At 35.2% G+C, this 23,356-nt stretch overlaps 1 protein-coding gene across 1 annotated transcript in view; it reads right to left on the bottom strand.

Moving 5' to 3' along the window:
* The window catches only part of LOC149794093 (death domain-containing protein 1-like), a 108,634-nt gene that overhangs the window by 74,692 nt on the left and 10,586 nt on the right, over nt 1-23,356 (bottom strand). Inside the window, exon 2 of the mRNA XM_089968050.1 lies at nt 16,186-17,050. Coding sequence (XP_089824176.1) covers nt 16,186-16,918 — 733 coding nt within the window. The 5' untranslated portion in view covers nt 16,919-17,050. The remainder of the gene's footprint in view (nt 1-16,185; nt 17,051-23,356) is intronic.

Genomic DNA, 23,356 nt, shown 5'->3' with positions numbered 1-23,356 from the left:
ACCATTTTCGTTAATGACAAACTAAACATCATATGAAACCGTTAAATGAAAACTCTATGTTGATGTTACAGTCCATTAAGGAGGAGTAGCGATAACAAAATTCTCAAAATGGCCGCTGTGACCGGCCATATTGGATGTCAGAGCGGCACTATTTTCATGGAATGAATGTGCGTACAAAGCTTCACGGCAATCCTCGAAGTAGTTCTAGATGAGCAGCAAAAACAGATGTGTGCTAATCGACGAACGGACCACGGACAACTGACAATCCCATAAAACCGAAAGAGATATGTGTGTTTCTTCGTTCCTTCAAACAGCCTTTTGCATTCTGACAGCCCACAACGTTCTTGCTGTCAATATATATATATATATATATATATATATATATATATATATATATATATATATATATATATATATATATATATATATATATATATATATATATATATATATATATATATATATAACAATTATTCGGTACTTTAAAGTGCCAGGTTGAAAACAATTCATTTTTAAAAATTTTTTGTCAGATTTTACAAAATCATTTCTCAGTAAAAAGCCATTTAAAACGCTCAGGTGTTTATTAATGACTATTCAAAATGTGCATATTGGGAAGGAAGGAATACATTTCCGTAAAGAAATAATTAAATCTAAATACTTACAGTTAGTGGTGTAGGTATAAGCTGTTGCTTTGTAAATAACCCTTTATGGACAAATACTTATGGTATTATTATACACTGAATGACCCTTTTGTCGACCCATTCAGGGGTTTTGTTACAAACTTTATTTGTATAGTCTACTTTGTAATTTCGCATCTCAAGTCTACTGTTCTGCCTTATTTGGAGGAAACTCTAAACTCTTTTGGTCAAGCAAATATCTGTTTGTATACATACCGTATTACTATGAACTTCAGATTTTAACTAACTTGAACAATTTCCGTTTTCTCAAATAAAATATTAATATTTGTTTATACGCATTTTGCCAATATTTGGAATGGGTCAGTTTTATTAAATGCAGGTCCCAGCTTTACAACAACTTAATCTACCGTAAAACTATTTGCGCTAGCGCAAGGATACTTGTGATGAGGGGTGAATGGGTCTTGTTGGGCACTGGAAACAAAGCAATATCGACCATCTGGGGCCATCCAAACCCAGGAATGGGGTAACGTGACTTGTTCAGCCAATGGAATATAGTTTCAAGGTGTACGAATATATAAGTCAGCATCCTTAGAGTCAATTGCAAAAGAATTTTTGGAAATACGGGTAGTATATATAGCGAGCATAATTTGTACATTTTTCGTCTTTCTTCCTTGCGATCCCTTTTTTTTTTTGTTCTGGCTTCTTTGCACTATAATTCCTCATAATTGTAACGATCATTTGTTTTGATCGCACTTTGGAAACAAGAAGGTGAGGACATTTTTCTTTTGTGCATAGCCATCGTCTAAATTTGGACAGACAACGACAAAACCGCTTATTATGGGCCATTACCTTTGTAAATGGTTAGATCGGTATTTGAGGTTCGGGACGGAACTTAGACTAGTTCTGTCTTTCATTGTAACGGAAGTTTGTAATGTAAACATGGTGGGTATCGGAGGGCGCACAATCGACAAGTTTTTGCGCCATGACATGAACGAAGTGCGCTTAAGAAACCCCGATATTGTAATTCTCCTTATTAGGGACAACGATGTACACGCCAATACATCGCCAGAGGTAATTGCACATAAGATGGTCGCATTGGCTACGCTTTTACATACGAAATATGGTGTTAAACATATCATTCTGTGTCAGCTCATGCATAGATTCCCGGCAACGTTACACCAAGTTGGGGTCGCGGGAATAGGCTGCACAAGCCCCATGCAAAGTGGGTGACTTGCATGGTTCCTGCGTTATGGCGGTCTCAGCTCCCAAATGGATTGTTGTTTGGTTTAATGTTACAAATTTACATTCAAGTCTGAATTTAAACTAAGTAGTTTATCACATACTATGTTGAAGTAATTTTGTAAATAACCTTATGCATGTTAGATCATATGAATATATTAATATTTTCAATGCAATTGTCACTTATGTGGCCTGCATCAACAAATCGTTTTCAGTGTTATTCGTTATGCTCAAATTCTTACTTTCCTCCTTAATGTTGTTATCCTCTCACACACGCTTCATCACGAAACTATTTGTGCAAGCGCAAAGATATTTGTGATAAGGGGTGAATGGGTCTTGCTGGACAATGAAAACAAAGCAATATCGACCATCTGGGGCCATCTAAACCCAGGAATGGGGTCACGTGACTCGTTCAGCCAATGGAATATAGTTTTAAGGTGTACGAATATATGGGTCAGCATCCTTAGCATCACTTGTTAAAGAATTCTTGGAAATACGGGAAGCATATTTAGCGAGTACAATTTTTACATTTTCCACCACTACCCCACCAACCGCCTTGGTGTATGGCTTCCTATGTTTTAGTTGTTTTGGTTATATCATATGAACGTAACTTGTTTTAGCTTCATATGAATTTGTCAGCAGTAACTTTGTGTGATGAAGGTGTTCACACTTGTACTACACAAATTATTCAAGCGTCACATTTCTTTCATGTCTTTGTGTCCTTTGTTATTCGTATACATTTTAAAAACATTTTTTAAAATGAAATATCATGGTTCTTTCTGTTACATGTACATTATGGCGGTCTCAGCTCCCAAATGGATTGTTTTTTTTGGTTTGATGGTTACAAATTTACATTCAGGTCTCAATTTCAACTAAGTAGTTGAAATCGTTTTCCAGCGTTATTCGTTGTGCTCAAATTCTTACTTTCCTCCTTACTGTTGTTATCCTCTCGGACATGCTTCATCACAAATGTTATTATTGAAGGGGTTTCTGAAATAACTGGTTTTCGAGGCCGCATGGTGCTAATCATATGGAAAAATGGGAACCAGTCTAGAAATGGGTGAATATAAAAATAGAATATATCTCGAGGTGTTCGTACTCGCGGTTTCTTTACGTCCGATTCAGCCCACAAAACTGGTGCGATTCATTAGAAAAGTCATATTGGAGACACAAATTAATGTCTTTGGTCTCGTAATTTTCATGATCAGTGTACATTGCAGCATATGTTTAGACAACTTGCGTGTGCTTGTAAAATCAAACAAATAAATCTTGAAGAGAAATTTGAAATAAAATTTAATTTAAGGTCAAAACCATTTTTAAATAAGTGATATGCAAGAAACAGTCCCTTGAAGTTTGTTCAATTGTAGATACTGACATAGTTTCTTTCCAGTAATCACTTTTTCTGTATTCAGAGCTATTAATACATTTACAAAATGGGGTCGAGTGCTCTATTAGATTAGGAAAGCCGCAAGGCGTGAGAAGTAATACGATTGAAAAGGAATTCGCGATAACGAAGCTTATTTTGGAGCATTCAAAAGCAACGGTCACTTTTCGTACAGCTATGGCGACTTCACACCACGAGTCACCGTAGTGTAATTTGAAACAAAACATTCTAAATCAAAATGCCTTCTTCTTATTTGAAGTCAGTTTCTGAATATCATGAGATATTCTATAAGCAGATATCATCGATGCATAAATCCAGTCATTCATCCACGCATCAGTCCATCTCTCCATTTAATAACGATTGCGTATTGGACAATATCATGGTAAAATTCTACATGTATTCTATGATTAAATATAACATGTATGGACTTCAAGTGTCCATGTGTACTAAGCATTTATCAACCTCTATCCGCACTAAATGTTTTTGTTGAACTTGTGCGTGTATATCTCTAACAACTGGATGATTGAGGGAAACTAATTTCAAATTACACCAACCACGCATTATTTGATAATTGTATTCATGTTAGGAGCGTCATTACAATTTTCTAAAAATTGCTATTTTCCCCTTACATCGTAAATATTGTATGTTCAAGTTTTATAATACAGGAGCCATTAGCTTGTGTCAATTACTACGAAATAAAAATAAATCTTTTGAGCCATATTTAATACAGATTAACGCTGTGCAGATAAACGCTGTGCAGATTAAAGCTGTGCAGATTAACGCTGAGAAATTTATATTAACTGAGAGAAAGAACAATCACTGCTGTTTACACAAACGTCTTGCACGTTGAAAACAGTAAAGTTCTACTCGAACGGCGCAAAACATATTTATCTTGATTTTTGGTTTTCTTCGGTGATATAGGAAATGTCTCGTACATTTCTTTAATATAATAGCATATTTACTCTTATCTATGGGATACACAATCATTTTATACTGACGGGTCTAAATCTAAATACACCTTTCTTCTCCTGAAGGTATTTCGCACCTTCAGTCCAAGCCGTCATTTTAAATTGCAACAATAGATCTATTGAGCCATTGAAATCCTATAATAGACGAAAGAGATATCATGGAAGACAGAGTTTGTTTGTAACAATTTACACTAGGAACAGCACTGTGAACTATGTCTTTCCCTACGAGGACATCGGACAAACACCACATATAGAAGGTGTACGTAATTTAACTGGAAGTAATTCTCTAAGTCTTGACGCCGTATAAACCTGTTTAAGTATTGTCAAAATCTGTTTCACATTGAACAGTTACAATAAGTGTAGTTGACACAATGTTGCCATCATGGAATCAATATTACAGATAAAATCGAGAGCCGAATTATTTGTATAGCGACGTTGAATATGCCTTCATTTACACTCAGTGTGCAAATTCCTTGTCCAACAGTAAACATGGGTACAATGCCTTATGCAAATGAAATCTCCAGCATTCTGCAAATGTTCACACATTCCGCAATATGAACAGAAGTTTATGAAATGGTTCTTGTACGGAAGGAATGCGCATGTTTCCGATATAAACTGATCTAACGTACACAATCTTTTATTTAAAGCAGACAACATCTATAAATGCCAATGACATTTACCATGACGACCACAATACCAGACGAGAACTTATTCTACCTAGTTCGATAACTCCAAGATCAATCATGCGAATATTTGGTATCACTCTAAAGGCCTTTTTTAGTCACCCTAAATAAATCGTTCTTTAGTCCTAGACCTCCAAAACTGAAACCAAACTTTAAAATATCCAACTCAAATGCAAGATTAAAATGAATTTAAAATTTGTCCTGAAGTTTGTAGTTTTCCAGGTGGTAAGTATGTATCGGCATTTAAAAGCGGGCATATTTCTCGCCTGAATGATGTTTTAAAATAATTGAAGAAAGTTTTAGTCAATAGCTATTCTTCACAAATTGAGTGTAATAATGTATATCGACAGGATGCCATGGCAGTATTCATTTGCGTAGCGCATTGATACCAGTGTTTACCGGTGGTACTTCGTAGACTCGGTCTAAAGCAAGTTTGCTCCAGATTTCATAAACGATTAAGGTACTTTTATAAGCATGGATATAAAGCATAATGGGCGCATTGAGTTAAATTAAATGCAGATATTTTTATAAACTACCGGAAAAAATGGGCGCATATAACTAAGGAATAAGCAAGAGCGTTACTTTGAAAGTGAGCTAGAGTAGATTCATTTTAACTATTTAACTATTGAACAAATTAATTGGAGACAGGCAATAGCTGCAACACATAGGAAAACATAGAGAAAATGGAAAACATCACACAATATCCATGCTGTATGGATTCTGCAATCTGATCGAAGACAAACCAAGATCGCAGATTGTCTATAGCATCGGTTCATACAGCAAAAAAACTCAATGACAATTTTGTATTTAATCGAACATGACAAATCACATGAAATTTAAAATAACATTTCACATTTAAAGGCAAAATTCAATCAAAATATGAAGAAAGAGAAAGAAAACAAGGGATGGAACATAACAAATGTAATCACATGACTGAGTATATACAACATATTCCTACAGATGCCCAACATAACTAAGTTAAGGGCTAGAAAATGTAAATAAAGAAGTAAAGAACCAAACCAACAAAAACCATGAGAATAAATGTGTGTGTTACTGTTTATTCACAGCATGAGATTCCGGATTTTTCCTAATAAGGGTTTATATATTAAGCAAAGGGAGACAAGAAAGGGACAGGCATCGGACGATTGATCAAAATACCGATTCTTACAAACTGAGTTCATAAAATTAAAATTTTTCGTGTGAGTTTTTAATTTTGTTAATGTTACGATATTACTGGACAAATAACGTAAGTATTTAGAGACGTTTGCCTGGAGGAAACCCATTTTTAGAGATATATTCAATTATATGTACACTTGTTCAAAATACCACAATTTGTTGCTGTGGGTTTAACGCCATTTTTCAGCACACGATAGGCTATATATGGCGGCCAGTATTAATAATGGAGGAAGAACCTGGGAAAACCCTGGAAAGAACCACCGACCCACGAGAAGCTATTGACTTTCTCACATACCCACACTGGCTGAATCCGAGACTCGAACCGGCGCAGACAGAGGTAAGATAGCAGTGATCTGTAACGAAGAGCGCTTTAGACCACTCGGCCACTCGGGACCCCATCACAGTTTGAATACTGGTGTTAAAGTGGCCTGGTCGTCATATAACCTGATTGCTAATTCCATTTGTAGCATTGTCACGGTGGCAATTATGCAATGATTTAGTAGTTCTTACAATCCCAGGAAATTCATGGATAAAGCTTGAATTACCGCCAGAGCGCCTAACATATATTTTCGACACACAGATCTCAATGGGGGATATCGGGTGTGTATTTGAACGTAGCATTTAGGACAAACTAGACATAATACTATGTCTTCGGGGGAAAACTCTATGGAAATACTACATCTTGTTGAAGAGGGGTACAATAATTTCAAGCTGGTCACTATAGTCATCATATTGGACATCGTACCAATACTGTTTTCATTCAGGATCAACAAGACATCACAAGAACTCATCTAGTAAAACCCAATGTCGATACAATCATCCAGTCAGGATGATTTGCTATGACGAGATGTTCAAGATGGACGCCGTGGCTGCCATGTTAGATGTACAAACAGCACTAGTTTTAATTTAAACGAAGTAGACGTCGTGCGATTGGATCTGGTGAAAATGCCATTTCAATATAAGTTTGGTTGAGGAAGGGCAGCAATAATAAGATGCTTAAATTGGCTGCCATGATAGTCATGGTGGACGTCAGATTGACACCATTTGCATTTAAGACAACATAGGAAGTCTTTTAATAAAACCCCGTGTTGAGATGACCATCAATTCAGGAAGAGTAGCAATCATAAGATTTTCAAGCTGGCTGCTGTGAGGGCGAAATTGAGATCCTACCAAGGGATGATTGTGTGACTGAATATTCTTGTCAATCCTATAAGTAGTTTGTGAGGAGTAGCGAAAACAATGGACGACACAGTATCCCATAAACCTTCTAGTTTATGAACAATTGAGGAAAACAATGTAACAAGGAGATCCGTGTGCAATGACAAGAAAAGTGCCTTTCATACTAATTATGTATTGAATAAATAATACTGTAATAAATGCCTGAGATTACTGACTCTACAATACTAACATGGAAAGAAGAAGACCATAGTCCACATTATTCTAACTAGAAGGGAAAGTGATAGAAAAAAGAGACAAATTAAAATAGAATCATCACAAAGCTCAGAGACTTTTTTAACAGAGCTTCCAATGAGTATCGGCCAATGAGAGGTAGATCATACATAAGGTTGTCAATAAGTTCCAGTGGACGAGAAGATCGTACATAAGGTTGTCAATAAGTACCAGTCGACGAGAAGATCGTACATAAGGTTGTCAATAAGTACCAGTCGACGAGAAGATCGTACATAAGGTTGTCAATAAATACCAGTCGACGAGAAGATCGTACACAGAGTTATCAATGAGTACCAACCGATGAGATGTAGATCATACATAAACTTGTCAATGAGTACCGGCTGTTGAGAGGAAGATCATACACAAGGTTGTCAATAAGTACCAGTCGATGAGAAGAAGATCACACATAGAGTTGTCAGTGAGTACCGGCCGATGAGAGGAAGATCATACATAGAGTTGTCAAAATATACAAAAGACAACAACTATCTGAATAGACCATCCGCATAGGGACAATACGTGTTTCTTGTTTGCCGAAGAATCTATGGTAAACTCATCTTGGCAAGTATAAAATTGATTTCATTATGCCAGTCAAAGTAGACGACATTTATGAATTTGAAAACAAATTCAACGTTTCTTGGAAGATACTAATACAACATGTTAGAGAGACAGAAAATGTAAGAGACAGTTAGTTAGACATTTTAATTGTATCGGATTGAGATAGGCATTATTATAACAATGGATTTGTCGAGACTGATGTTATTGCAAGTAAACATACACGCCAACACAATGTAATTTTGTGGAAGTTGCTTAAACCATTCTAACACAGGATTAAAGCGACAGGAAAAATGATGTAATCAAGTAGATTACACGCTGTACATATTACATCGATAATGTTATGTATTATCATTGATAAATGTCATCGTGAACCGCACGTTCCATGTGTTTTATATTGTGATTTGGAAACCATTATGGAACCAATATACACTTGCAGCAGGACTTAACATTAATAACGGACAAGGCAGCACACAACATATTCTACCATGGTCTTCTTTTCACATTAAATTCATACACGAAGACTATCATGCTACAGTAACGTGAATACGACTGCATAAAGAAAGTTCTACACAAATGTGCAGGAAACTGTTTACGGAGAACGAAGACCTGATTCCACTCTCACCTCCAGTAAAAAGGAAAATGAAAGAGAAAATAAACCCCAACAAAACAGCCCTCGAATGAACCAAAACAAACCAGTTCCTGAAAAAATATTATACAATAGATAAGAAACAGTTTAAATCCACCTATGTATATATCGTATTTTGTCAAAAAAGTAAATTACGGAAAACAGAGAACACTGACAAATACAGAGCCAATATACATTATATATAAATTACAGACATCCGAAGTATTGGCGCTCTTAACAGACAATCAAAAAAAGCTATGCTTATTATCTGTTTACCAAGACCTTAATGAAAAACGGCAGTAATCAAGCAGTGACAATAATTCCAATAATAATGAAGAAAACCAAAACTCCCAACCATTTCGTTGACTAATTTCAAGTTGACAAATTTGAAAAAGTATGACAAGGAACTGTTAGTAAACAGGACAATCAAACTGAATGCTAATTTTCAGCTCACTGGACTATCGTTTGAAGAAGTTGCAAATAATCTATATGATGACAAACTTGGGAACGAATAGCTGAAGAAATACATTTCTCCGTACGAACGAGTACATTGATCAGTTTATGCTTAAGGAAACTTAAGTTCCACCAGTCATGACATTTTATTCTGGTCTCAGGATCATGGATGATGATTGCCAGTGTGTAAAACATGTCATGAATCATTGGCGATTGAAATATCTTATTGATATGTATAACTACTACATCAAGAGAGATACTGTAATGTTTTGTGACCTTTGTAAGAGTTCAGGAATGTATACACGAATAATTACAGACATGCTCCAGCACATTTTCACAGATCAAGAGACTAGCTCATGGTGTGTGTTTGCAAATACGTAAAGTAAAATTAGTATTACTCTTACCTATATGATATATCACTGACGCCATACTGATAATTTAAAGGGAGAAGTACATACTCTAAAGAAAATGATGTATGGCGATGATGAAGGTAAAATTGGAGGTCAAAGTCAAGGTCGTTCATTAAATACACATATCTCAACAATCTCTATGGAATTGACAATGAGCCGATTAATGTTGGCCGAGATCAAGATAGTTATGAATGAAAATAGTGCTGATATGTTAGCCAATGTAAAGGAAAAGAAAATCAGATTATCCAATCCACGTTATGGTGGATTCACTGTAGTAGAACTAAGTACGTAGCAGATCTGAGACTTCTAATACAACAATCTAAAATATATATGTGGTGTCAAAATTAAACCGTTAATGACAGATATTTACTTGCTACACATTTTATACTTCCACTAAGTCATAAACTGACCAATCTTTATCTTTACGTTTTTGACTTGTTTCCTTTTTTCTCTTCTAATTGTATTTTTGATTTCTCTTTAGCTTTCTTTTATCTAAATGTTGCACATGCTAATTCTTGTGATTCTTCAAGTCAGTTGCAATATGTTCTATGAGCTGTCTTTTCATACTAGGATAGACTTTGGTTTGCAAATGTGAATAAATCGGTTTAAATTTCAATGCCTTCCGGCATTTATATTTAAATGTATCGTTATCAATGATTTCTACTATGTAATTGAATGCCACAGACAATCCACGAACAGAACTTTGTTTGCATGCGGAAACCTTGCAGTGTGCAGTGTTTGCATTTGTGAAGTTTTTCCATGTTCTCTGTCGTTCTTTTTGTGTCTATGTTATCACACATACCAAAGCATTTGAGAAGATAATTTTCAATAGTTTAAAATTAAATTATTTTAGATTCATTTCAGTATAATGATCTCTCTTGCTTACTCCCTCGCTTTTATTTGCCTTTGTTTTGTTTCCCATTAGTTGACAAATTTAATTAGATATCACCATTCTTGTTCTTTCTCAAGACATTACATTATCTTCAATATTATGCATGTAACTACATAACTGTGTTATTTCAACTAATATTCCTTAGTCATATCTTGTTTGTATGTAACACTTACAATAAGACCTCATGACATCACAAAAAAGGACGTCGCGTAAAGCAAAGCCATAAATGAAGAATCGAAATGCATTTCGAAGTTATTTTACTGTACAATTCTGCAACGTCGTCAAACAGTAAGCATTTTACGCCATGTGGTAAAGTACGATATTACAGTTTTCCCCATTCGAAAATAAGTTATGAAACTCACGGAAAGAGATGAAATGATAAAAACGGTATATAATATGCGGATTTCAACAGTAGTATTTTGTTGTCTGTCTGTCTGTCTGTCTATCTGTCTGTCTGTCTGTCTGTCTGTATGTATGTATGTATGTATGTATGTATGTATGTATGTATGTATGTATGTATGTATGTCTGCCTATGTATGTATATATGTATGTATGTATATAACAAACTGTATTATGATAGTTCAGGGCTTTCTAAGATTCAGCCAATGTGGGCATGTGAGAAAGCTTGCCAGTAGCTTCTCGTGGGTCGGTGGTTCTTTCCGGGGTTTTCGGGTTCTTCCTCCACCATTAATACTGGCCACCATGTATAGCCTATCGTGCTGAAAAATGGCGTTAAACCCCACAGCAACAACAAGTTCAGGGCTTTCTTTTTGCCTTATAGCTAAAATTTACAGGTAGAGGCAAAAAGCTTGAAATAAATAAGCAGTTTAAGTCAGACTAATATTTTAGCAAAAAAACAAAACATATAAAAAGAAAAAGGTAATGTGTCTAAAAAATGTGCCAGGAGGAAGGGTTGACGAAATTTAATCCCGCTCAACCGGTTGGAAACTAAGAGTGCTTGCGCATGTAATAAACTCCGTGAATAGGCAGAGTAAACACGGCTAGCTTTGCGGATTAACCATTTCGTCTTTCAATACTTCAGAACATGTGTACCTTGTCACTTAGACTCGACAGTACACGGATTTCCCATCTGAAAGGGCAATCCTCTGTCTATGCAAGGACGACTACCCAAGACAATTTAATCTATCAAGTGTCGCTGGGATTTATAGTCAATGAAAATGTTTTAGGAGAGAGAGATATCTGCCCTAACCCATTTAACTACATTCCAGTCTAAATTTCGACCCAAACTATGATATCTAAAATGTATGATAACCATTCAGCTTTTCATGAGACTGGTTTCAGATTTCATGCTGCTTATCTTGTCAGTTTCAGCGACCTTTTTTTTAGTCACGGTAATATTCACATTAACTAAAGCTATTTTCAGTCGGAATGTATTGTCAGTGGGTGATCGAAGCGTCTATTGCTAAAAATAGTAATTAAAACAGAGACATGAAAAATGTGTAATTATCAACCAAATTCGTATTCTGTGATGTGCAAGATCCTCCTTTTCCATGAGTTTACAGAATGTGTCTTCTGTTTTCTTCTTACGACAGACATGTCATCGGCGAGGACATCCTTTTCATGTTTATTATGAAGACGATTTTGAGACAGAAAACAGTCTGTATTACTTGCATACGAGACCCTTGGTAGAAAGATCTCTTGTATATTGTAGACTCTAACTTGCATAGTTTTCAAGATTTGACTGTACATTACCATTGGCCTCTTTTGCTTTTTAATTATGGCAACAACAACAAAAACTAGTCTCTTTGATTGACTCTCCTTTTCGCAAATTTTTATCTTTACCATTTCAGAACTTAAGTTTTAGTCAACAAGATATTAATAACAATATACGGACTTGAGGCGAAATAATATGAATGTAAGGGTAACTTGAGCATATTTACGGCTTATTCACCCAGATCTGTTAAATACCGCAAAAAAATAGTTCACTAAACAGAACCAGATGGGCTTTCGAACTGTACACATTTCTATCCGTGTTCGGGAATTATGGCTAAGTCATACTGGAACAAATCTTTTGGTAACATGGATACTTAAACGTGGTACTTATGTGAGGAGATAGATAACGTGTACAAAAATCGTCCGAATAGCAGCTTACCAGCTGTTATGACTTATAATAAATGTTATTATTAACAGCATCCAATTACCTAACGAATGCGAGATATACTATACGGACATCAACAAACATAAAGACAAACAACATTGGATCCACACAAACAACACTGAAACCACACACACACACACACACACACACACACACACACACACACACACACACAACTTAAGAAGAGGATGGTACATAACTAATATGAAGGTTGCCACTTAGGAACAGTCTATGCACGACAAAGTTCATGGCGAATGAGGGATAATTTTAAGGGCCATATTCGTCTACTTCTTTTCTTCAAAACACGCTCTTCTTAATCCAGGAGGTCTTATCTTAATAACAAACAATTTTCAAATCTAACTCAAGCGCGACATAGTTTATTGGTTTCTTGAAATCCTTTTTTCTTCAAATCATGACATAAACATAAAAACAGAAATGCGGTGGTTTTAGGTAAACTGTGGTAACAGATTATTTGTACATGTGCATGATGAGACTAATTTACTTACTGGACTGAACATTTTTATCGCTTAAGGTGATTCTGTTTTAATTAATAAAATCAGCTAATTTTAAATTTAGGGGGAAAATAATAAAGTACATACCAGAACAGTATAACAAAGGATATATTAGATTACGTTAAAATATAAAAACTATTAGTTGTGGTTGTATAACGAATAGACAAAGGTCTACAAGAAAAGGGTAGAATAAGATATATTATCATCATTATTTTGGATATACATATCAAAATTGGACGAAACGTTACAATGAACATGACTATTTTGAGTTTACATTGGGAACACAATGATTTTAATATTAGTTGTACGAATTTACTTAATCCTTAATCTAAATATGTGTTAACGTTTGTGTTTTAACAACTAAATAAATTTGCATACATAAACATTTTGAAATACTGCTTACCTATATATTGTTTGTTATATCAGAAAAATGTTGGCAATTAATACAGTGAAATTCATTACCTATATTTTGCAGAGCTAGTGAGATTCATTACTTACATCTTGTAAGACTATTGAAATTTATCACCTACATCTTGTAAGGTTAGTGACATTCATTACTTATATTCTGTACGGCTAGCGAAATTCATCAGCCATATCTTGTCAGGCTAGTGCCATTCATCACCTATACATTGTAAGGCTAGTGAAATTTATTATTTACATCTTGTAAGGCTAGTAAAATTCATCACCTATATCTTGTAAGGCTAGAGAAAGTCATCACCCATACCTTGTAAGGCCAGTAAAATTAATTACCTATATTTTGTTAGTCTAGTAAAATTCATTACTTTGGCTAGTATAATTCATTTCCTATATATTGTAAGGCTAGTAAAATGTATTACCTCTTATCTTGTAAGGCTAATGAAATTCATTACCTATATTTTGTTAGGCTAGTGAAATTCATTACTTACATTTCGCAAAGCTAGTGAAATTCATTACTTATATCTTGCAAGGCTAGGGAAATTCATTTCTTACATATTGTAAAGCAAGTGAAATTCTTTACATGTAATTTGTTAAGCTTGGGAAATTCATTACTTACATCTTGTAAGGCTAGAGAAATTCAATACCTATATCTTGTAAAGCTGGTGAAATTCATCACCTATATTTGTAAGGCTAGAGAAATTCATCATCCATGTCATGTAAGGCTATCGAAATTCAATACCTATATCTTGTAAAGCTGGTGAAATTCATCACCTATATTTGTAAGGCTAGTGAAATTCATCACCTCTATCTTGTAAAGCTAGTGAAATTCGTTATCTAGATCTTCTAAGGGTAGTGATCACATATATCTTGTGAGGCTAGTGAAATTCATCGCGTATATCTTGTAAAGCTAGTGAAATTCATCACGTATATCTTGTGAGGCTAGTGAAATTCATCACGTATATCTTGTGAGGCTAGTGAATTTCGTTATCTAGATCTTGTATGGGTAGTGAAATCCATCACATATATCTTGCGAGGCTAGTGAAATTCATCACGTATATCTTGTAAAGCTAGTGAAATTTGTTACCTAGATCTTGTGAGGCTAGTGAAATTCATCACGTATATATCGTAAAGCTAGTGATATTCATCAGAAATATCCTGCAAGGCGCGTAATTCACATTTTCTTTCAGCTGTGTCCAAATTTTGTACTTTTGAGTTTTGATAGGGAACGTACGAATCGTTGCATTGAAAATTGTTGGAATTATTCTTTTCTTTTCTGACATAAGTGTTAAAAGGTATTAAAAAATCTAAAGATCTTTGGTTTCTCATGATTTTTATTTTTAGAGGAATGGAAAACATACGAATGAAAATTTTGTACATATTGATCCTTCGATGTCATTTCTTCTTTAGCCAATCATCAGAGGGGAATGACTAATACAGACATAAATTACTCAGACCTACATAACACTTCTTTTTTTGTTAAAGGAAAGCCATTTAAGTGTGCATGTAAATGCAGTAAATTTAAACAGCTATCATTTATCAAACAACTTTTATATGATTTATGTCCTAATAATTTATGGTTATCTCAAGTAACGATTGCATTAACCACGTAGTTACCAACTGCAACTTCTGTTATATAATTACGTAGGGGTTTTGTTGGAGATTTATGCACGTATTTCTCACAGGCAAGGACGGTGTTTTCTTTGGTTTGTGTTTAAATATGATACATTAATTGGTTCATTGAAATTATAAACCCAACTGTATCATTAAATGCAACTTTTTTACGCCTGACGTTCAAAGTCTTGACTAATACATTTTCGATTAATAAAAGACAAATCAAGAAAAGGAAGACATGAATAAATTCCATCGCAATGACAAAGTATGTTTATAGTGATATGCCGTTAAAGCAGGAGCTTAACTAGGAACCTGATAAAAACAACAACCCCCTAAAAATAACAAATGTGACCCCTTCTCAATTCAGATGAAAGCATAATCAATACAGGTATAACCCCACAGCACAAAGAACTATTTGAAGGGGAGTGTACGATTTCTTTATAGTCAACACGTTCCCCCCTCATCTGCAGCTATTTATACAATATCTATTTATACAATTGCTATTTATACAATTGTACTCCCTCCCAAAGGAATACCACATTGCTAGGCACATTCTGTAGAAGGACCATAAAGCACATATAATATCTATTTCGTCATGGATAAGTTCATATTGAAGCCTTTTGCATGCATAAATGGGTGGAAATTAGGCTTTGCAATCGTATCCACTGGACGTGCCCTACTTATGAGTATTTTTTAATGGCATTCGTGGGAAAACAACATATATTCATCCTGCCACTCTGCCCGACCCACAGTCTCCGATCAGTTATCAGTCAAGAGTAGATTAGAACAGGAAGACTTTTCAACATAATCAACTCGTTTAATGGCGCATATATGGTGTCGCAATTGTTTGGTAACCAGAAAAACAGTTTCCAAATTTGTTTCATAATAAAATGTTTTGCTGACAGCTCTGAATAATAAACATGCTAATTTCTTCTCCAAGTATGCGAGGCTTGACGAATATTTCCTTGCCCCATTATGATTATGTATACAGCTTTTATATCAGAAAACATCGATACTTTGAAAAGTAAGGTTAGGATGTAAAATGACAACTTACCAATTCTGACCTGGAACCGTTTTTTTTGGATGTTCATTTGCAGGCCTTCCTTGATGGCAGCCATTCTCTGCTTGAGATTCTCCAGTTGCTGCTGTGAAGACATAGTTTGTTGCTTGTACTCCTCAATCTGGGTGGAAACTGACGAAACTACCATTATGAGATCATCCACTGGGTAGTCATCATTTACAGTTTGGGTATACTTCTCAGAGGAAAATATCTCTGTGAAGTTATCTATTTCACTTGTGAAGGTTTGCATATCAAAGTTTTTGGCGGATGACTTATTTTCCTGGGTAGCTGTTTTAGGGGATTCTTCTTTGGAAGAAGGCAGTTCATTTTCTTCAGTTTGATCAAGTTTTATTTTCTGATCCCCTCCTCCCTCTGTGGAAGTTATCGTTTCCGGAGGCGGCTCACTAGATTTATCTCGATCCATGCCTTCAATGGAATTCTCTGTGATGTGCTGATTGACACCATCATCTTGTTTCGATTCCTTTATGTGTTTGTCCACCAGGGGTTTCACATCTGAAGATTTCTGGCTTGTCTCGATATTCTCGGCTGCCGGTGCTGCTGAAATTGATTTTGTAACTCCCATGTTTGTGTCTTTCGAATGGACTTTTGTGCTACGGGACGTGCTCGACTTTCGTCTGCTCGCTGCCGTCGAGGATCCCGAGGGTTCGCTACCTTGCGTGCTGCGGTGGTCATGGTTGGGGCGACCGTGTTTTGTTTGTACGGGCATTTTAATCAATAGAAAGCTTTCTTCATTAGTTTGCTTAGTTTAGTATGGTTCACTGGTTCGATAGCGACTTCGGGAAACAATAGTCAATGAGGGTCATTGTTGATAGGCCCCGGGTTTTCTTCCTCCAAAAATCTGAAAGTGATAAATTTTTATTGAAAAGCATTCCAAGGGGTCTATAAACAAAGAAATCATAGTAAACAGCAAAGCAAAATATAGAATCCTAACCTATCGAAGCATGCTGTTATTTTCAAATCCAAATGATTTATACAGCGACTAAAGCATTCAGCTACATTTACATATGTGGGCGACCCTCAGATGCACACATATTACATCAATAAAACTGATTTCTTTTTAATCAGCATGCTAAATCATTCGAATACATAATTGCTGCATTCTTAAAATTCTACGTTTCGGAATATTTACTGCATTATATGCAGCTATGTTTTCCTGGCAAGATTAATGTCTAGTACTAAATGCATATTAGGAGATATTTGCTCTCGCAATAAGCAAGGCAGTACGGAGTAATGGACGTATTTTAGTAGAAATAATGTTTTGACTTTCTAACGTTCATTCTACAATACAAGGGAGTCATGGTGGCTCAGTGCTTAGCCTTCGGGACTCACGATCAAAAGGTGCACGTTCGAATCCTACCGCCCTACTTTGGCAACTGTGGGGTGTCTTTGAGTGAAGTACTTTATTCCAGTTGCCTCGGCGCTAAATAACCATCTTTTCTGTTCCTGTGCCGCAGATTCCAAACCATTCTAACCATTATACAATGCCCAATATACGAGTAGTATTCTATTAATTAGTTCCTTTTAAAATCATTTGTACAGATTAGATGTATAACAATGAATATATAAATTATTTTTGACCCAGTGGAATGATGTGTAGAAGTACTTGTATGGATGTGAAAAGTTCCCGTCCCAAGTATGATTACTGACATCGATTGTTCAGTGAACGCTTGTCAAAGCGCAAGGATTATGCATTATTTAAGAACCTGATTTTAAAAGGTAGGTTTTACAACTGTGCTAAAAGCAAGATGTCTAAGTGGGTCCCATATAACTCACTTGCCTAACATTTACACAAGGATCAATGCAAGTACAGCTTTAAGGGTTTTCTCTATTTTATAATAATTGCAACCCTATTGGATGGCGGAACATCATCATTTGTGAAAGGTTTAAAGCTCTTATGTCAATTTGCTTTTGGTCAGATTTAGTCAGCTTATTTCGATCGGTTTTTTAAGGGTTCTTTGAAGGTGTTCAAAATTTTTGTTGTGCCATTGCATTAAAGAATAGTGGTTCATCATCAGTTGTCTACAAACTTCAGGTCTAAATTATTTCTCAAAGACATGAGGAATTTCTGCCGAGTACTTTATGGGAAGAAATCTTTTAAGTTATTAAAAATATTGTTATTAACGTGGCTAAATTGGATGGCATATTGCTATATACTTGAAGAATCTTCTTTTTCAAATGCGTTTTCTAATACAAGCTTATATTCTGTTTAGTGTTTTTTGAGAAAAATTCATTTAAAAGTGTTTTTATTTGTATTAGCGACATTAACATTTGAAGGCATTTCGGCATGACTTCATCAGATTTGAAAGGTTCTTATGCAATGATGCCTTCCTTCAAATTTGACAAAATGCAGTTGAGTAGCCGTGAGCACAAGCTCTCCTAAGATATTTCTATTTTTAGTGGCAATAACATCGTTTTTGAGGAATTAAAATCTCTTCATTACATAATTGCTTTGGTTAAATTGACTAAATGATGATGAGTTTTTCCAGAAGTCGTTTGTAAGTGGTTAGGTTTTAACATATAGCGGCCAAATCTGATGACGGGTGATCATCATGTCTATATAAATTAGAAAGACCCTTATGTCATACTGCTTTCTATTACATTTGTTCAAATTCTGTTTTTCGGTTCTGAGAATAAGCTGCTTTTAGGATTTTCCTTTTTTTTTGTTATCGCATCCATATTTTATGGCGGGTCAAGACCTGTTGTAAATATGTCAAAGTTATTCAAGGTTTCATGTCTTTTAAATTTGGTTTTTTTCTGCGGAGCAATAATTGCTAAAATTAAAATGTAACAGTTACAAAATTATATATTTGATAATAACGAACATATTTGATGCGGGACAAGCAAAATGTATTTAAGCTTGAAAGACATTCATGCCAGAATGCTATCTAATTTAACCCAAGCCCGTATAACACTTTTTAGAAGAAGTCAGTAACGTTTTTGCTTCTATTTTTTTGTAACGTTGGCCATATTTTATTTGGGAATGGCAGGAATTATAATCCATGAGTGTAATCAAAGACTGACGAGCTCGCACGAAGGAAGTTTTTAGTAGTCTCAAGTAGCCATTGTGAATTGTAATTATCACGAAGAAAATAAACTCATACTGAAGTGATGTTGAAAACGAAATGTTGGTCCCTGTAACAGGGAATAAAAGACGTAAAACAATTCAGAACGAACTTTTATCCCTCAACCACATCAAAGTAGAGGTACTATATTGATTAGGCAAACACTAGAGATTAATTTTTTTATAGTCATTTAGATGGAAACGTTACCGATGAATAGACATTTATATTTCTACTTGCAACTGTAGTGGTTATAGAGTGCCTTTTGTGAAGGATATGACGTTTTTAGCATAGACAAATGTATGTGGTAATGGGCTGAATACCAACTAAAGCAAAATATGATGGTCACAGCGACGTTTTTGGTTGTAACGGCATAGTGGGAACAAAGACATATCTAATTATCAAATTTCATGATTTAACACTAACAGCACCAAAATTAAATGGCATTTAAATACAGAAAAAACAACAAAGTTACTAAATCATGGGTCAAATTAAGCACTTTTTATGCAACGAGTATATATCTCCTCTCTATATTTCATGGTTCTATGTAGAATAGTGTACATATGGGATGCCCGAAAATGTATTGGTCTTAAGAGAAACACAAAACGTAATCAAAGCAAGTAAGAAATCAAAGATGATTATAACTGCTTTTGTTGTAGGCGTGCGGAACTAACAGGAATTTTAATATCATCATCATTTCACGATTATGTCACGAACAGTACCAAACAAACACAAAATTTATCCTTAATCAGAGACACGTAAAATATGAGTTTGGAGTCGTCTTGATATCAAGGGTGCTGAATAAGCTAACTTCCGTTTGGGGCAAACAAACAAGTATACATCCAGTAGTATGAGACCTGGCCTCAAAAGGCCATGTAACCATTCATCTATGAACTCGGGGAGAAAAAACTCATGATCGTTGAATCACCTCATGGGAATCAAACGTCAATAAAAATTCTCGCCATTTTCGATTGACAAAGCCATACAGGGCCTGGCTGGAAGGTCAACGAGTGTTAGTTCGGGCCAAGTATCCATCAAGGTATCTTCGCACAAACCTATTAACTTATGCAAAGGTGTCGAGCGATCGAGGAACTGTAATGACTCAAGATGATCGAAAATTTCAGACCTTAGAAATGTTTCGTAGATATAAATATTTTTCTAAACCTGCAATTCGATCCTAATCCATACAAGCATTTTGACATTTAGCCTCTGTCACTTTACCTGCAAACGTTATCCCAGTAGGTTCTTTCATTTGCAATCACTTATGTGTCTCAAATGCCAGAAATGTGTCATATATATCTTGCGGTGCTTGAATTGTCAGAGACATGATCATCTCAAAGACTGATGCAAAGCGAAGCGATTCTCGCACAGGTGTGTCAAGTGCATTGACTTGTCTAGTGTATTGACTTGTCCAGTGTATTTACTTGTCCAGTATCTTGACTTGTACTCTATGGGACACAAGTGCGCATATGAAGATGCTTTGTGAGGATGTACCACCATAGAGAATCGTAGAGTTTTAAAGTAATGCGTTTTATATAACAAATTCTTTTTTTAAAGCTTTTGTGGTCTTTTTTACATAATGTATATTTAAACAGTTGTATCTTTTTTTGCATTCTTCCAAACTTGTTTTTGTTAAATTTTACCGTCAACATTTGTGGAGCTTAACTACAGATTAAAATACAACACTAAAGGGATATGATTGTGCCTGCGTGCCGCTAAGCCCTTTACATGGATACATGCTTTCCCGAAGATTTGGTTCAGTCCATTTTTGTGGTGTGGTTCTTGGTAAGGAAACTTTATCGTCATGTATCCAGACGCCAGGTATTGATTGCTTTCAATTTTGGATTGCAAAGTCGTACTAAAAAGGAGGATTCCTGCAAACAATATCTCTTCTTGGATACTATTTCAATGATAATTTAGTACTGGAAAGTATTTCAACAAGGTCTGGAAGACAAATAGAGGATACAGTGATCTAGCAATAGCTTTTAAAACTGACTTTGAAGAGCCGCATACAATAGTTCTTCAAATCTTTGGGGTGGGGAGGGATTATATTTTACTTGGAAATGATAGTTTACTTCAGTTGGAACCTTTTCTGCAGACGAGCATGTCTTTTAGCAAACGAAGAAGAAGGAAGAAGAAGAAAAAATCAGCTTAAATATATTCGAGCCATCAAACTTTCAACGGAAGCCATTACAAGGATGTTCGAGCCATCAAGCTATCAACCGAAGATATAACAAGGCTTTTGTAACATGAAGTTAGGGATATTTTGCAAACGTTCCAGGCACAAAAAATACTTTGCTGAAAAAATATGATGCATTACATCAAATTTCTTTTTGCACATCAAACAAGACATATTGCAGAAACAATTCAATACAGCTTTGTAGAATGAAATTATGATTACAAAAACAATTTCTTGGTTTGGTTAATGCTATAAGAAATTTGCATGGTAAATATTTGGCTGATTTCAAAGTTCAGAGAGCATGAAGAATACAGTAAGGCCATACTGGAAAGAAATCAAGGAGATGTCTCTAATATAATGGAATTCGTATCTAATGCTCTGGGAAGTCCAATCCCTGTGGACACATTTCATCCTTGTTGACCTATTTCATTATCGTTAAACAAATACATCACCTTGTTTATATTGTCCGAAGGCAGACTAACGAGGATATTTTTTCTCTTAATAAAGTTCAATTTAATTCAGAGCAATAACCTTTACAAGACTGATGCAAGTTTCATTACCTATGCTATTACCAATTTTGGATAATTTGCCAGAAATGAAAACTGACATCATATCTAAACATATTAGATGTTATCTCGCATGGCAATATTCAAACAACAACGAAGCTACCTAACAAATGTTTTGATGTTTGCTTGATACCCAGCCTTTGATACGTCGTCATATTAATAAAGGGATCAAATTTACAGAAAATAAAGTTAAATTTGAGATAATTTTAAATTGCTGAAAAGCTGGCAGGATCCTGGATTCTATCATATCATGCACCAACATAAATAAACATCAGATTTATTGTGCATTTGTAACAAAGTTGGCTACTTAGATAAAAATATATTTTTAAAACTAATTTTTAGCTAAATGTTTCGTCAACGTTCTTTGTTCGATGCACACAGAACACGGCGAAGCGAAGTCTATAGTTGTAAATCATCAATGATAATTTTTTCCAGCTCATTAATATCAGAGAAACTTGTTATTCGCCATTTCTATGCGATTGCCATCATTCATAATTGACTGCTTTCTATGTAATAGCAGAACTCTCATTATGCATGATCATAATAAAATCACTTCGATATGTAGAGTTAAACATATTTTTGGGTTGACGCTTTTTACGATTTGTCTGAGATTTAGTAATGGTTGTGTACAGAAAACTCAATTATATGAATGCAAAATAGCGCGAAACCTTATAACCGTGACGTATCATGGCCAAAACAGCGGACAAATGATAAATATCCGTCAACTTTTGATTAATTCAGGCGGCATGCTGCGCGCTGTTGTTGCCAGGATGAATAGTGCGCAAAACATCCTTGATTGATTAAAGTAGTGCTCTATGCGCTCTTGTTGCCAGGATGAATTGTTTCCAACAGTCACACCGGTAAAGCTGCGCAATAGATCCCGAGTCACTATGGCATTCCTCATACAAACAAACCTTATTTGCATGTTGCATCGCGAAACTTGGGAGTAATCTATAACACAGAGATACAGTTGTATCAGTATATAATGATACATGCATATTTTTAAGCGTTTAAGATTTAATTTAGTGCGTAAATTCGGATTTTCAAGTTTTATATTGTTCACTAACGTTAGAGAGAAAGGTATATATAAATATGATCGTGTTTCTACTGAGCCCCCCACCCACCCACCCCACCAAACTTCGCAAAAGTGGTATTCAACATTTTCTAGTCCATGTAAAGGCTGTCATACTTTTAGCCAGATAAGAAGTATTAACACTATCGTAAATTTGCTGTTATATTAAACTATGTAATGTTAAGTTCAGTAGATGAAGAAAGCACAACAGCAACAACAAACGCTGGCAATAACTACTGCTGAAAATTTGACAGATATTGGCGAAACG

Source organism: Sinohyriopsis cumingii, chromosome 8 (genome assembly GCF_028554795.1).
Source record: "Sinohyriopsis cumingii isolate HCF-2022 chromosome 8, ASM2855479v2, whole genome shotgun sequence".
In the NCBI taxonomy this organism is placed as follows: Eukaryota; Metazoa; Mollusca; class Bivalvia; order Unionida; family Unionidae; genus Sinohyriopsis; species Sinohyriopsis cumingii.
The sequence above is the reverse complement of the archived record's forward strand: the minus strand, read 5'-3'. Positions and strand labels throughout refer to the sequence as shown.